At 34.8% G+C, this 14,191-nt stretch overlaps 2 protein-coding genes and 1 pseudogene across 3 annotated transcripts; all 3 read left to right on the top strand.

Moving 5' to 3' along the window:
• The first annotated feature begins 227 nt into the window (after window positions 1–227).
• Window positions 228–6,629, top strand: LOC110812100 (mitochondrial import inner membrane translocase subunit TIM44-2). The gene is made up of 14 exons (XM_022038776.2): window positions 228–561; window positions 1,183–1,289; window positions 2,361–2,444; window positions 2,562–2,637; window positions 3,390–3,434; window positions 3,537–4,067; window positions 4,147–4,215; window positions 4,467–4,531; window positions 4,632–4,700; window positions 4,793–4,865; window positions 5,015–5,119; window positions 5,583–5,654; window positions 5,837–5,899; window positions 6,184–6,629. The coding sequence occupies exons 1-14, from the start codon at window positions 421–423 to the stop codon at window positions 6,313–6,315; spliced, it is 1,632 nt and encodes a 543-aa protein (XP_021894468.2). The 5' UTR covers window positions 228–420; the 3' UTR covers window positions 6,316–6,629.
• A 903-nt stretch (window positions 6,630–7,532) lies between these two features.
• Window positions 7,533–11,656, top strand: LOC110812144 (tropinone reductase homolog At2g29260, chloroplastic-like). Its single transcript, XM_022038833.2, has 5 exons — window positions 7,533–7,856; window positions 7,942–8,149; window positions 9,666–9,882; window positions 9,986–10,092; window positions 11,102–11,656. The coding sequence occupies exons 1-5, from the start codon at window positions 7,627–7,629 to the stop codon at window positions 11,288–11,290; spliced, it is 951 nt and encodes a 316-aa protein (XP_021894525.1). The 5' UTR covers window positions 7,533–7,626; the 3' UTR covers window positions 11,291–11,656.
• Window positions 11,657–11,869: 213 nt separating this feature from the next.
• Window positions 11,870–14,022, top strand: LOC110812145 (tropinone reductase homolog At2g29170-like; annotated as a pseudogene). Its single transcript, XR_015817322.1, has 5 exons — window positions 11,870–12,219; window positions 12,510–12,717; window positions 12,881–13,097; window positions 13,240–13,338; window positions 13,690–14,022. The product of XR_015817322.1 is annotated as a tropinone reductase homolog At2g29170-like (transcript).
• The last annotated feature ends 169 nt before the right edge of the window (window positions 14,023–14,191 follow it).

Genomic DNA, 14,191 nt, shown 5'->3' with positions numbered 1-14,191 from the left:
AATATATATTAAATTTATTTTTTTTTTAAATATAGGGATTAATTTTACACAAAAATATAGAGGCATGAAGTAAATTAAACAAAAATAAATATTACATCTATAAATTATTATTTTAGCAGAAGAGAAGTCAGAACTTCAGACTTGTTTCATATTTACCAAACAAAATAAGCATCACAAAAAAAAAAAAGGAAAGAAGCCAAACAAGGCACAAAATTAAAGAGACTTGAGCTCGTAACCTCATACCTTCTTTCTTGTTCGCCAAAACGTAGGCAGAGCCAAAACGCCTTCTAACTTCTTACGCAGCCCTAGCCCTCTTCCCATACAGCAACAAAGCAGCTCCCTTTCTGGCTCGTTTCCCCAGCCGCTAAAAGGGTTTTCTTTCTCTCCGTACTAGTGGATCCGTGTACGCTGAGAGCTGTGATGTTATTTTCCAGGGGATTTTCTCGGATTTCTTCCAGGATTCCGAGAAAGACTAGCTTGGTTGCATACCGTTTGCTTGTCGCTCCTCGGCCTTACCTACCTTCCAATCAGACCTACAATCTTATTGATTCCACTTCGAAGGTAATTATTCTTATGCTTTTCTCCTTCGTATCTTGAAAATAACCGGCTCTATTTATGGATTTTCTGTTTGGTCGTGTTAAATTTGTTTCCTCTCGAGCTTAACTTATATGTTGCTTGTTTAGTGGTCAGTTTCATTTTCTGTAGAAGATGTTTTCATTTGAAGTTCAGGGACTATTTTTCTTTTTAGGACCAAAGTTTACGCATTGTTAAAATGCAACAACGGAACAAGTCCATTTTTGTTTATAACATTTTCATTTTTTTTTTTCTCTGAAAAAGAGTAGTTGAATGAAAATAAAGCTTCAAATATCTTGGCAAAAAATGGACGGCCTAATTTTTGGTGCTTCTGTCCTACGAGTAATAAAATGAACTTGAATGCTGATCTAAACATAAAAGCTGCAAATTTAGAAGCCGCAAATTGGTCTTTTTACTGTGTGACATGTTTGCTCTATAGATATATATTGTTTGAAATAGAAAACATGTTAGTTTAATTGAAAGCTACTATAAAAAAGTATAATTTATTTTACTGGGCAGAGAGGGGGTAATAGAGTAAAAAAGTATTTGGTATCCTGTTTTCTTTCAGTCATTAACTGACATGTTATATGGGTGGGTTTGTTGTGACAGGGTGCAGACACAAGATTGCAGTTTCTAAGTACAAATGGGTATTCTGGTATTCGGCAGTACAGTGTCTTCAATGAGTTTTCACAGAAGGTTACAGGAGAAGCTGATAGGTACTTAAATCCTCTCAATCTCTCAACATATAAGTGTTTGGGTGAATGTCCGTGTGTATATGCATGTCTTCAAAAAGTTTATGGGACCTAGGAACATCCGATAAGTACAATTGATTTTTTTGGTATAAATTCTATTACAAATTATGTGATAAATTTGAGATTTTCAGAAAGTGCGTTAGTGTGTTTCTTTTATTTTCTCTTAGCAGGAACTTTTATAGCTTTGAGTTTGGGATGTTTTAGAGGGGAAAGTTTCACCCTGTCCCCATACTCAATATCATCTTTTTTCTTTTGTTAAAGGGTATAAAGTCACTTTCAAGTTATTTAGTATCTCTCTTCTTCCTTTTTCCTTCTCTGAGTAAATATTGGCGACATACTTGCCTCTTCTTTTCCTTCTTTCCCATTTCCAACTTTGTTGAAGCAACCAAACAATAACCCGACTATATGCCTTCCTCCTTATGTCACCTTCTATTCTTTTCTTTCTATAATGTCTCTTTCCCCTCCAAGCTCCAAGACATATTTATGCATCTACATTGCTCGTCTATCTTCACTCTGGTTTTTTAAATAATTTTTTTAGAGAAGTGTTTGAAGTTAGATTTTGTTCCTTCCTTACTATACCTGTTTAAATATCAACGGAACTGTAAGCTACATTTTCTTTTGGTTCTGATTATTTGTGTTTGAGAAATGGAGCATATAATCTGGTTAGAGATTGTATAATTACCTGTAGGTGAGCTTATACTCCATTCTTTTCGGGTTGTATGATGAAATAGCCTTTCTTTTGTCCTTCTTTTTGGTTTCAATATCTGTAGTTATATGCATATATAGAGGTCAATGCTACTAAGCTCAATGTTGTTAGTCTTTCGGTCTTAGAAGTGAAAGAAATATGTACTTTTTTTTTTTTTATAAAGTCGGATATGAAAATCTTTATCCCAATATCTCGACTCCCTGCTCATCTGGAGTAAACCTTGTGTCCTATTTGAGTCATTTTCCCATTCTGTTGATGGGTTAATTTTTATTTTCTTGTGCTAGTAATTGTTTGAGACTTCAAGCATCTTGTATCTTGCTTGCTTACAGGAATCCAGAATTTCAACAATCTGTGAAAGAACTAAAGGACAAGGCAGAAGAACTAAAAGGGTTGAAAGACGACTTAAGAATTAGGTAAGTTTTAGCATAGTCATTTATGCTGCCCAGTATATATAGCCTTACTAGGTAATAAGCTGAGACATACCGTTGTATGTCAAGGGAGGCCCTGAGATGGTGAAATGGAAAATGCAGAACAAAGCAAACAACTGAGCGGCTGTACAAGCAGGTTGATGGTGTGTGGACGGAAGCTGAAGCTGCTGCAAAGAAGGTTTGGTCTTATTTTTTTTTTTTGGAAAAGAAGGCTTGGTCTTAATCTTTTACTGCATTCTGCAGATATCCGAGAGTTACGATCTTTAAAGGTGTTATTCAAAAGACTTAGTTTTCTTCAATTGTCAAATATTTTTGCACTGTCTTGAAACTGTTCAACAAAGAATATGGGACAAGCCTATTCTCCAAAAAAAAAAAGTACACATGAAAAGGCGAATACTTAAATTGTGCAATTGCGAGTTTGGAATAGAACACTGTTCCTGTCAGAATCACAGTTAATCAATTATTTGATAGCAGATTAGCTTTGTGATTGTTGGTAGAAACTTTTGTTTTTTCAATAAACCAATTTAAATGATCAAAGCCCAAAAAGGGAACTGCCTAGAAGTTCTGTTTTTGAGGAAAAAATTGAAGGGAATAGGATTTGATTCTGGAGTCTACTCCTACAGAGAGCATATATATTATGATGCAGCAAACTCATTAATAGTCTAATTTAACAAATTAAACATTATACAAGGACATCAGATTTGGCTATATATCCGTTTCTTAGAACTTGCCAGGGAGGTCTGTCTTGAATCCATCCGCTGGTCTTCTTGTTTTTATATTTTGATCCTCCCTTTGAATGTTAGGTGTCTATTTCTTCATGCATCAATATTGTTGCTGCCTTGCTGTGGGTCCATATTTCCATAAAATAAAAGCAAATATTTAGCTGAGAGTGAGATATGGATTCAAAGTATGGTACTTTGTTGTTTGTAGGTTTCTGCCAGTGTAAAGGAAAAGATTTCAGCTGCTGGTGAAGAGGTTTGCTTACTGTTCTGTTTGCCAGCCTATCATCATCTCCTGTCACATTATTCCACATATAGCCATATTTTTTTTTATCATTTGTAATATTTGTTCGTTTAGGTTAAGGAGACATTTGGGATTGGGAAGGAATCTGCAGGGGCTGCTGGCACAAGCACCACACATAATGCTGATGTAAAGGATGCAGGTAAGGCATCCTTTTGGGAAGAAAAACAGCAGCATTCTGCCTTTACCAATTCTGCAGAAGCAGAATTTTCAGGGCCTGCTGGGACAACCAATGCACATGGTGCTGATTGGAAAGATGGAGGTAAGGCATCCTCTGGTGAAGAGAAAGAGCAGAAGTCTGAAACCACTGATGCTCCAGAAACTTTATTTGGAAAATTTAAATCAAGCATTTCTTCCCCTAAGGTTTCAATGGCCTTCCAAAAATTGAAAGAAGGGAAGGTCATTGATTTAGCAAAGAAGGGATATGACATTGTAAAGGATGAGTTGAGCGGTAGCCCAAGTAGGAGAAAGCACCTGGAACATAATCCTTCCCAGTCAACAGTTGAAAGAAGTACAAGAACTGATGTTGTTGTTGTACCCTCAAAGGAGCCTAAATGGCGTAAAAAATGGGAGTCACTGAAACAGAAGGTAATTTTATATTTTCTTACTACATTTTTGTTGACACGTCTTCTTTCTTGCTCTTTAAATTGTCTTTTTGTTCCTCTAGATGCAAGGTCATCCTATGTTCAAGCGTATTAGTGGTTTAAGCGAACCTGTTGTGAACAAGAGCCAGGAGGTATGCTCCAAAATTTCCCGCTTCAATTTATCCTGCTTTGTTTCCCCAAAATTTTTAATAGTTTTGTTCTGTGTTACTTCTCCAATCTTGTCATTTCTTTGAATTATTATTCTAGAAATGCGGACATTTATAATTTTACCATCTGATAGTGTTGGTAGCTTTTCTTTCCTTTTGAGTTTGGATGTCACCAGTGATTGGAAGCTTGTTATTTGTCTCCATCTAATAAAAGTTTCTTGGATTGGATTTGATAGATTGCAGAGGACATGCGGGAAAGATGGGAGACTAGTGATAACCCAATTGTCCACAAAATTCAGGAGTAGGCTTCGAATCCACTGATTGTTGGTTCTTTGTCTCATTGGTCTTGCGCATGATGTATGTACTATTTTATATTGATCCCAATGAACTCTTTTTCACAGCATCAATGAGACAATTTTTCAGGAAACTGATGCCGCAGCATCCTACAAGGAAATACGCCGTCGAGATCCGTATGATCTTATGCCTTTGCTATTTGTTTGAGGATTTAATTTTCCAGTCTAATGACCTTTTTTTTCTTTCTTTTGTAATTGGAATATATTAGGACATTTTCTTTGCCGGATTTTGTGGCAGAAGTTCAGGAAGCTATCAAACCAGTCCTTACTGCATATATGAAAGTGAGTTGTGAGCTTCTTCATATTGTGGATGGGATTCTTCCCAATTCCATGTTTACTTGGAGCCTTTCACTGTTTTTTTCACTTTGAGTGGTATCCGTTTTATTGAAATTCTATGTTGTTTGTGGATAATAAGTGTCTTCTTGGTGCAGGGAGATGTTGAGACCTTGAAGAAGTACTGTAGCTCTGAAGTAATGGAACGGTGTAAAGCAGAGCATGCAGCTTATCAAGGTCATGGTATATTTTTTGATAACAAGGTAAGAGGAGATGCTTTCTATAACCCTTTACATATCTTTGTTCTCTCTATATATATGATATATAATGAAAGGATTTGCAGATCTTTTTTGTGAGATAAGAAAGGATTTGCAGATCTTATTGATTTCTGGTTTTCATTACTTGTCATTTTGTATGTCTTTTGATTTATGAAGTTTAGAAGTCTACAAAAATATTAGTACAATTTTCAATCAATGAAGTATGTAGGAAAATAAATATAGAAAAAGGAAAGACACGATATTGTCCCAAAACTAAAATGTAGCAAAAATGTGGGACAGAGGAAGAACCATTTACTAGCTGGCTCTTGAATAAAATAAGTTTAAGATGGAATTACATTCGGGTTAGACATTATTATTTATAACGTTGTACCTCTGTTACCTATGGTGGTTTTTAATGACATGATGAACAATATTTTACGATCTGATCTCTTCGTGTTTCCTTTGGCAGATTCTTCATATTTCTGAAGTTGAAGTAAGAGAAACCAAAATGATGGGAACCTCTCCTATCATCATTGTAGGGGTATGATCTCCTCTTTCTTCTTTCTTGCCTGTAATTTGGTTACAAACATCTAAATTGTGTATACGGTTGGCGCTGGTTTGGTTATTGTTTTCCATTTCCCTCAAGAAAGAAAAGGTTACAATCATCATAAGAAATTTGGTATGGAAGTGAAAACTGAGATTCGTAAGCCTTTCAAATTGCAGTTCCAAACACAACAAATATACTGTGTCCGTGATCGTAATGGAGCAATAACAGAAGGGGGAAAGGTAAATTAGACTCATTCTTTACGTTTTCCCATGCACAAGTTGCACGTGTAATTGTGACTCTCTTCGGAAGTAATCAAGAATTTCTGTGGGACTGGTTCAAAATTCATGTACAGTCTAAAAATTAAAAATGAGCTTATATGGAATTTGAAGTGGAATTGGAACAGTGCATTTGTCGTCGACGGAATCTGGAAGTCCTTGTTATGATATTCCAAATATATCCTAGATTTCTTGATGGAGAAAAAGCAAGTCAAAATTAAGTTTCCTGATATCTATTGTGTTTCTAGGACACAATCCACACTGTGTATTATGCCTGGGCAATGCAACAAGTTGATGCAGAAGAGGCTGGAGAAGGCGCTATCTACCCTATATGGAGGCTTAGAGAAATGCAACAACTTGGTGTTCAAGCCCTCATTTAATCTTGTTAAAAATCTGATTGGCACTTGTACTTCATTCTAGGTCTTCCTCTCTTTCCTTCAATTCTACCATTGATTCATAAAAATTTTGGAGATTACTCTGGATTTTGTTATTTAGTTGCCAGGGGAAAAAAATTGAGTTAGATGATTAGATTTCTAAATTAATTATTTTGTTCAAATAATGAAATTTGATACCAGGTCAAGGAGGCCTAATGTTGTAGTCCAAGAATCCCTTGATAATTTTGAGTCACTTGTATCTTACTTAATTACTTACTTAATTATTTCCATCTACATTCCTATTCATTTAATTACCTTAATGTTGGTCTTTGATTCATCATTCAATTTTATTTATTTTTTTATAATTTTAATTAAGACAATTTTAATTTTTACTGTGTAAATAATATATTATTAATATTGAGAGAAGATTAATTATTTTTAAAATATTAATGTGTTCAAATAATGTTATTATTATTTTTTTTTATATATTAAATGAGCTAATTATCTTATTCACATGGATATAAAAGTTAAAAATAAATCAACAATTTAATTTTAATTCCAGTATTTTTGTATGTGCAAAGGGTTTTTCGGACATATGTTACTCGGTAACTATCAATTTATAATATAAATAGAATTTGAACGTCAGCATAAATATAAAAATTTAGTGTCAATTAGTTGCTAAAATTACAGAATTTTAATTAAAAAGTTGCATGATATGTATATTAATTTAGAGATTTTTATACATATTATTTAAATTTTAGAATATTAGTGGTTTAAATAATTAATTATTTCTTTTTTCTATTTGAAATTTTATTTTTGTTAATAATTAAGTAGAAATTCTTGAAATTATAGAATATTAATTGTTTACATAAATTGTTTCGATATATACGGGCATTAATTCCTTTCCTAAGAAGGACCAACTTATACTTGATTATTAATTAATTATTAATATAATCCTTTTTAAGGAAAGATTAATTATTAATATCAATTATAATATTATTGATTGAATTTAATAGATCTCAAAATGTCTCAGCTTTATAGGCTTTTTTCCCATATATATTTTTTTATATATTTTTAATTTAATTAAATTCTACATGTAATAATAAAAAAAATGTTTTGGCTAATCATTTGGTTTCAGTTCTCAAATCTGGAAATCAGAACCGAGCCGATTCGAGGACTTTACTTTCGGTTCTAATTGGACCGGTTAACCGATTTAACTAACCGAAATGGACCGGTTTAACTGGTTGGGTTGCTCCCCCCTACCAAGCGCCTTTTCTAGTTTCCTGAGAAACTCTACAGTCTACACTTTGCACGGCAATGCCTCTGCAAGTTCTGCTTTCACCTTCGTCTTCCCTTAAACCCCACTTAACCCTCGCCTCCATTCCCATTACACCGAAAGCTCCCATTTCGTTTTGCTCTGCAAAACCCATTACTCTGTGTCGCAAAATGTCACATACTCCTACTCAGGACAGCATCAATGTACAGCTCAGCAGATGGTCTCTTGACGGGAAGTCCGCTCTCGTTACTGGCGGTACTCGTGGAATCGGGTACGCGCAATTCTTCATGTTCACGTTCGTTTACAGACTGTTTACAGGAGATTTGGGTCAATCTTGAAGTGGGTACATTTTACAGGCGAGCGATAGTGGAGGAATTGGCGGGGCTAGGGGCGAGAGTGCACACGTGCGCCCGAAACAAGAGTGAGCTCGAGAAATGCTTGAAAGACTGGGATGATTCGGGTTTTGCGGTTACTGGGTCGGTATGTGATGTGTCTTTGGGAGTACAGAGAGAGGAGTTGATGGAGACCGTGGCCTCCGTGCTTGACGGGAAGCTTAATATCCTTGTAAAGCTCTTCTAGTGTCCCTTCCAATGGCTGCATGCACTACATCTTTGTGTGGGGATAGCACTTGTTCTGTTTGTTGATTTGCCTGTGAGAGACTTGGAATTAATTTCAATTTCAAGTCAGCTTCATGTCCAATTCAAATTATGTGATGTCTCTTTTATTAGTTGGGAATACAAATTTGTGTTTTGAAATTAAAGATGAGTACAGTTGATTAAATTTTTGTGCATAAAATATGTAAATTCTGATAAGCATTTAGACAACAAATAATTTAAATATAAGAATTGAATGAGAATGGAGTATGGGTCAATCAAATACATCCTATGTGTCTAAATGCCCTTTTATGTTTCTATTTTCGTTAGATTTTAATTTCCTATAGGTAGAAATATTTGATGTGCTTGCAAAGTTTTTAAATCTAGGAGGTAGGATATTGTATCAACTAAAGCTTGAGTTTTTTTAACAAAATTCTATATGCCGCATAGCAAGCAGCTTAATAGCTCAAGATAAAGAAACAAAGGGGTGAATCTCATAGTTGACAGGAAGTGGTAAGAGAGAAATGTGACTTGAACGTTTTGTTCAAAGTTTTAATAGTTAGCTAGTTTAATATTTGAAAGACTTGTCTCTTAGAAATCTGAATATTGGCAGTTAGCAGCTAATTATTAGTTAATTTGTATAGCTAAGTATGTAACTCAATTATTCTTGTTCTTATTCTTTTTTAGTATCTTCCACGAATTAAAACTAAAATTCTATTACTTTTACTTTGCTTTTCCTATACCATCCTGAATATTTTGGAATTAAGCTATTTTAATTATTATCATAGTTTTTATTTTCCCAATATTTCATGCTTAATTTTGTTTTAGGGAGGTATATTGGTTTGATAATAAGTAGACATGTTTGCTGAACTTATATCATCCGTGTGTTAACTTCTGTAGTAGAAATTAATTACTGAATTTGATTATCGAATTTGTTAACTTATTTGATTATTTGTGTTACTACAAGCCACTACAGGCGTTGGTGTTGGTTCCTGAATTATAAAATAAATATTCAACGCATCACAAACTCTCAAACTCATCTATCTCTCTCACTACTCCTTGGCAAGTAGGGGATTCAACTCTTTGTTTCCTTATCTTGAGCTTTTAAGCAGATCATAAAAGGGGTTGAATGCTAAGTAACACTTAGAGTTTCAAGATGATGAAGCTTAGTTGTGTGAGGTCTTAAACTTTGGGATTTCTAAATCAAGTCGCAAACTTTAGTTAATACAATATGCTACCTACTAGATTTTAAAACTTTGCAAATGCACACAAATAATAGGTTATCAGGAGTAAAATCAAACTCTCTACTTCCAGTGATCTCCAAAAAAAAAAAAAAAAAAAATCCTACATTCAAAGTACTCAAAGCAGAAGCATAAACACGGGTTTTGGGCACTCGGTGCTGTTACATTGTAGTTCCTGCTTGTTGAGTTTGAGGCTTCTTTCTTAATCCACTCTTTTTCCCCCCCTTTTTTTTTTTTAATTTATAGGTTAACAATGTTGGCACAAATATCCGGAAGCCAATTGTTGAATTCGCAAGTGAAGAGTTTTCTATTCTCATGGCAACCAACTTTGAATCTGTTTTCCATCTGTCGCAACTTGCTTATCCACTCCTGAAAGCATCTGGTGTAGGAAATGTTGTATTCATGTCTTCAGTGTCTGGTTTTGTCTCCCTGAAGTCAATGTCTGTACAGAGTGCAACCAAAGGTTATCAACTTATCTTGACATGAATTCAATTCTGTGCATTTGTTGGGTGTATGCTTGGAGAGGTCATAGAAACTAGTCCACTGTTTCTTTTTCCTATTCCCAGGAGCAATCAATCAACTAACAAAAAGCTTAGCTTGTGAATGGGCAAAAGACAATATCAGGAGCAATGCTGTTGCACCTTGGTACATCAGAACTTCTATGGTCGAGCAAGTAATTGTCTTTGCATCTGTTATTATTTTCTACTTCACCATACTCTGTATGTAATGCAAGTGTCATATGCTAACTTACTGTATTTTCTACTTTAGGAAATGTTTAGGGTAAATCATATACACTTGTGGTTAGTTGACAGAGTTTATTCCTGTAGGATTCTAGATCAGCAAAGTGATAATAATGAGGGATTGTGTGTAATCATAGATTTAATTGATTCATAAATCAGTCATTCAATAACCAGATCCTCCAAAAAAAATATTTCCTCCCGAACTCTTATCTCCGAATTTAGGATAGAATGTCAGGGTTTCTTGGTGTAATCCTACTCCTATATATTGCTGTATTTTTCTTCATCATAATATACAATAATAACTCTGAGAAATAACCTCAGAAAATTACATGGTCTAAGACCAGGTTACCTTAGAAAATTGTCTTCTCTGAAATCTGAACCAGATTCCATGACCAAGTATGGCATGAACACCTCATCGTCCAAAGTACCTCCAATCTTCATCATAATAGACAATAATAATTCCAAGCAATAATCTCAGAAAATTAAAATTCCCATTTGTACTGCCCACACATAAACACATAAATCAACCACAAACACAGATAAAAAACACCCAAATACCTAAAACTAGAAATAATTAATCACGAATGATGATGATGATGATGATTATGATTATTATTATTATTAATTTTATTTTTGGTGCTTAGGATCCCTAACATGGTTGTTTATTCCTGTCATATTAATTTGGTGCACTTTGTGCTGCCTTAAGGTTCACAGTAGATTTGGCGGGTCCAGATAGTCCAGCTAGTTGTGTCTAGATTCTTCACTTAGAGAGCTTGGTGTCAAGCCCTACATAGACATTTACTATGACAAAAAAAATGCTCACAGTATAATCACCTCTGATTTTACTCTCTCTCCCTCTACCTTGCTAAGCAATTCATGGAGGGACAGTATTTCATATCTTGAATAAATAGACTTGGTTAACCTTTGTGATGTCTATTGCAGGTTCTTAGCAATAAAGAATATCTAGAAGAGGTATATTCTCGAACCCCTCTTGGACGTCTTGGAGACCCAACAGAGGTTTCATCGCTGGTGGCGTTTCTATGCTTACCTGCTTCGTCATACATCACAGGCCAGATTATTTGTGTTGATGGAGGGATGTCTGTGAATGGTTTCTACCCAGTACATGACTAACAGCCATAACTGCGTTTGTTAGCGTTAATCACCACAATATCTTGTTGTACTCTCTTCAAGAAGTCGTCAACTATTTGTTCTTAGTAGGCAAAAACATTTTTAAGATGAGATTTTCACCCAGGTCAGGGTAATAATGTCTCGCTTGAACCAGGCTTTTCTTATCTTCTTGTACTCTCTTCAAGAAGTGGTCAGCTATTTGTTTGTAGTAGGCAACATTTTTAAGATAAGACTTTTGTTATTCTTCTGCTTAAGCTTCTATACTTGAGATAGTGACTTTTCAATTATGTTGAGTGTCTAAATGCTGCTAAGAACAATATTTGACAAAATCAAAGGTTTCTCATTGATGTTCAATTCAGTCATCTTTATCCAATTTCAATTTCACTTCTTTAGAAATTTACTTTCAGTACCATACTCGAGATAGTGACTTTTCAATTATGTTGAGCGTCTAAATGCTGATAAAAATAATATTTGACAAATCAATGGTTTCTCATTGATGTTCAATTCAGTCATGCTTATTTCACTTTGAATTTAATCATGCTTATATTCAGGTCAAAGTTTGAATTTCACTTCTTATTTAGAAATTTCCTTTCAGTACTGTATGAATAAAACGAACTCTAGAAAATATATGAAGTCTTAAGTTTTGGGCTGCAAGTGTACTCTTTTTTATTTTAAAAAAAGCTAAACTTATGCATGTTGGAACATTAAATATAGTTGCTATTGTCGCTGTCATATTTCGGTACTGCTTGGTACTAATTCCTGTTATTCAGGCATAAGAGTAACAAGATATCATATTATATATGTCTTTTGAGCATTTTTATTAGCAGCAACAACAACACAGTGAAAGATGGAAGGTGTAGAAAGCTGTCGCAAGAGCAGATGGTCTCTACAGGTGGATGATTGCTCGTCACAGGTGGAACCAAAGGGCTCGGGTTATTTTCTTTCTTCCTTTCTTTCTTTTCTGCTGTTTGTTTATCCTTTCATTATTATTTTTATGAAATAGAATTATGGTGTTTGAACAGACAGCATTGACTTAATTTCTGTCTACATGAAAATAAGGATTGAACTAAATTACACACATGAATATAATTTCTTGAGTCCACAGGACGTGAACTATAAAACAGACTATTTGTTGTTTGATTTTTCATGAATTTTAAATTCTAATTATGTTTATAATTTTATTATACTATAATGAATCTCAAATACAAAGGCATTTCATCAGGTAGACTATTGTGGAGGAACTGGCAGGACTGGGGGCAACTGTGCATACATGCTCTCGAAATCAGGACCAGCTTAATGCATGCTTACGTGAATGGCAGGCGAAGGGTTTTCAAGTCACTGGTTCAGTCTGTGATGTATCATTGCGAACTGCACGGGAAGAGCTAATGGGCACCATCTCCACCTTGTTTTATGGGAAATTGAACATATTGGTAAGCATTCATTTCCTTCATTAGTTAATGTTTCTTTTTGATTAATGTTGGCATATTGGTAAATGTATATACATATGTGTGCTTGTGTCTCCGTTAATATGTCTCTTATTCGCATAGCAGTTTATATACATATCATGTAACAACATTCTTTTCACTGAACTAGATAAACAATACTGCTGCAAATATATGCAAGAAAACTCTAGATTTCACATCTGAGGATTTCTCATTCCTCTTGGCTACCAATCTTGAATCTGCTTATCACATATGCCAACTCGCACATTCCCTTTTGAACAATTCAGGAGAGGGACGTATTGTTTTTCTGTCTTCTACAGCTGGTGTTGTATCCATTAATGTTGGGTCTATCTACAGTGCAACTAAAGGTACATATCTACTTGTAAACCAAACTCCGAAATTTATTCCAAGATAGGTTCTTAAGGGTTCTGTAATTGGAGGAGACTCTATTAGAACTGGCCATGTGATCCAGCTGAAGCTAAATTAAACAATGTTCTGTGAATTTTGCAGGAGCGCTTAACCAACGTACCAAGAACTTGGCATGTGAATGGGCAGAAGACAATATAAGGACTAATTCTGTTGCACCTTGGTTCATCAGGACTCCCAATGCTAAAGACATAATAATCATTTTCAATATGCTTATGCTGTTGTAATGGGTGTCTTTTTAATTGGTTGATCCCTTCTTTCGATCTCTTTCAGTCCTTTCAGCCATCACGATTTTTCCCGACATAGAGTATAGCTGGCTATCCTCTTTCAGATTTTGCCAGTCTATCCTTCTTTTTTGTTTTTCTTTTGGCTCTCAACTTTCCTTATCTTTCTAATAATCCTTTTATTTTTTCTGCAAAATGTTTTATAACTTGCTTATCTTTTCCCTCAAATTAGTGCTGTGTCTGGTCAAGTTTATGAAACAGATTCCATCTCTTCAATTCCCTTCCCTTCTCACCATTCTGTTCATATATTTCATGCAGTTTCTCAACAATGAAAAAACTCGGGATGCTGTAATCTCTCGGACACCATTGGGATGAATCGGAGAACCCAAGGAAGTCTCTTCCGTCGTGGCATTTCTTTGCCTACCTGCCAGCATCTTACATAACAGGACAAACCATTTGCGTTGATGGAGGTCTAACAGTGAATGGCTGCACCCTGATTACTTAAGAATAAGCCAACAAGTGATTTGTAGTGTTCTATAAATTGTCAAATTCTAATCAACATGAACCTTAATTACTTACAGTTGTAATGTCGCTAGTGGGAATGTGTATCAATTTTTGTATTAGTTACTTATATATTGATAAACACATGATGTCACTCAAATATGTACTACATTTGTATTGGATAAGTTCTAATTCATGATCAAGACACAACTCGAAATCACATGGGAGATTATACAAGCTTAAAAGCTCACGATCACAAAGGAAATCATGGTTACATAAGCTTAAAAGGTTATGGTCACATTGAAGGAGAA

The sequence above is a fragment of the Carica papaya genome, chromosome 2, assembly GCF_054855325.1.
Source record: "Carica papaya isolate Zhongbai chromosome 2, ASM5485532v1, whole genome shotgun sequence".
Lineage (NCBI taxonomy): Eukaryota > Viridiplantae > Streptophyta > Magnoliopsida > Brassicales > Caricaceae > Carica > Carica papaya.
Note: the sequence above shows the minus strand (reverse complement) of the source record. Positions and strands in the feature narration are given on the sequence as shown.

Excerpts from the sequence above, each read along its gene's own strand:
- LOC110812144 (XM_022038833.2), top strand. The coding sequence starts at position 7,627 with ATGCCTCTGCAAGTTCTGCTTTCACCTTCGTCTTCCCTTAAACCCCAC. Across the intron at positions 8,150-9,665 it reads ACGGGAAGCTTAATATCCTT|GTTAACAATGTTGGCACAAA; the intron begins GTAAAGCTCTTC and ends TTTAATTTATAG. Across the intron at positions 9,883-9,985 it reads TGTACAGAGTGCAACCAAAG|GAGCAATCAATCAACTAACA; the intron begins GTTATCAACTTA and ends TCCTATTCCCAG.
- LOC110812100 (XM_022038776.2), top strand. The coding sequence starts at position 421 with ATGTTATTTTCCAGGGGATTTTCTCGGATTTCTTCCAGGATTCCGAGA. Across the intron at positions 4,866-5,014 it reads TCCTTACTGCATATATGAAA|GGAGATGTTGAGACCTTGAA; the intron begins GTGAGTTGTGAG and ends TTCTTGGTGCAG. Across the intron at positions 5,655-5,836 it reads CTCCTATCATCATTGTAGGG|TTCCAAACACAACAAATATA; the intron begins GTATGATCTCCT and ends TTCAAATTGCAG.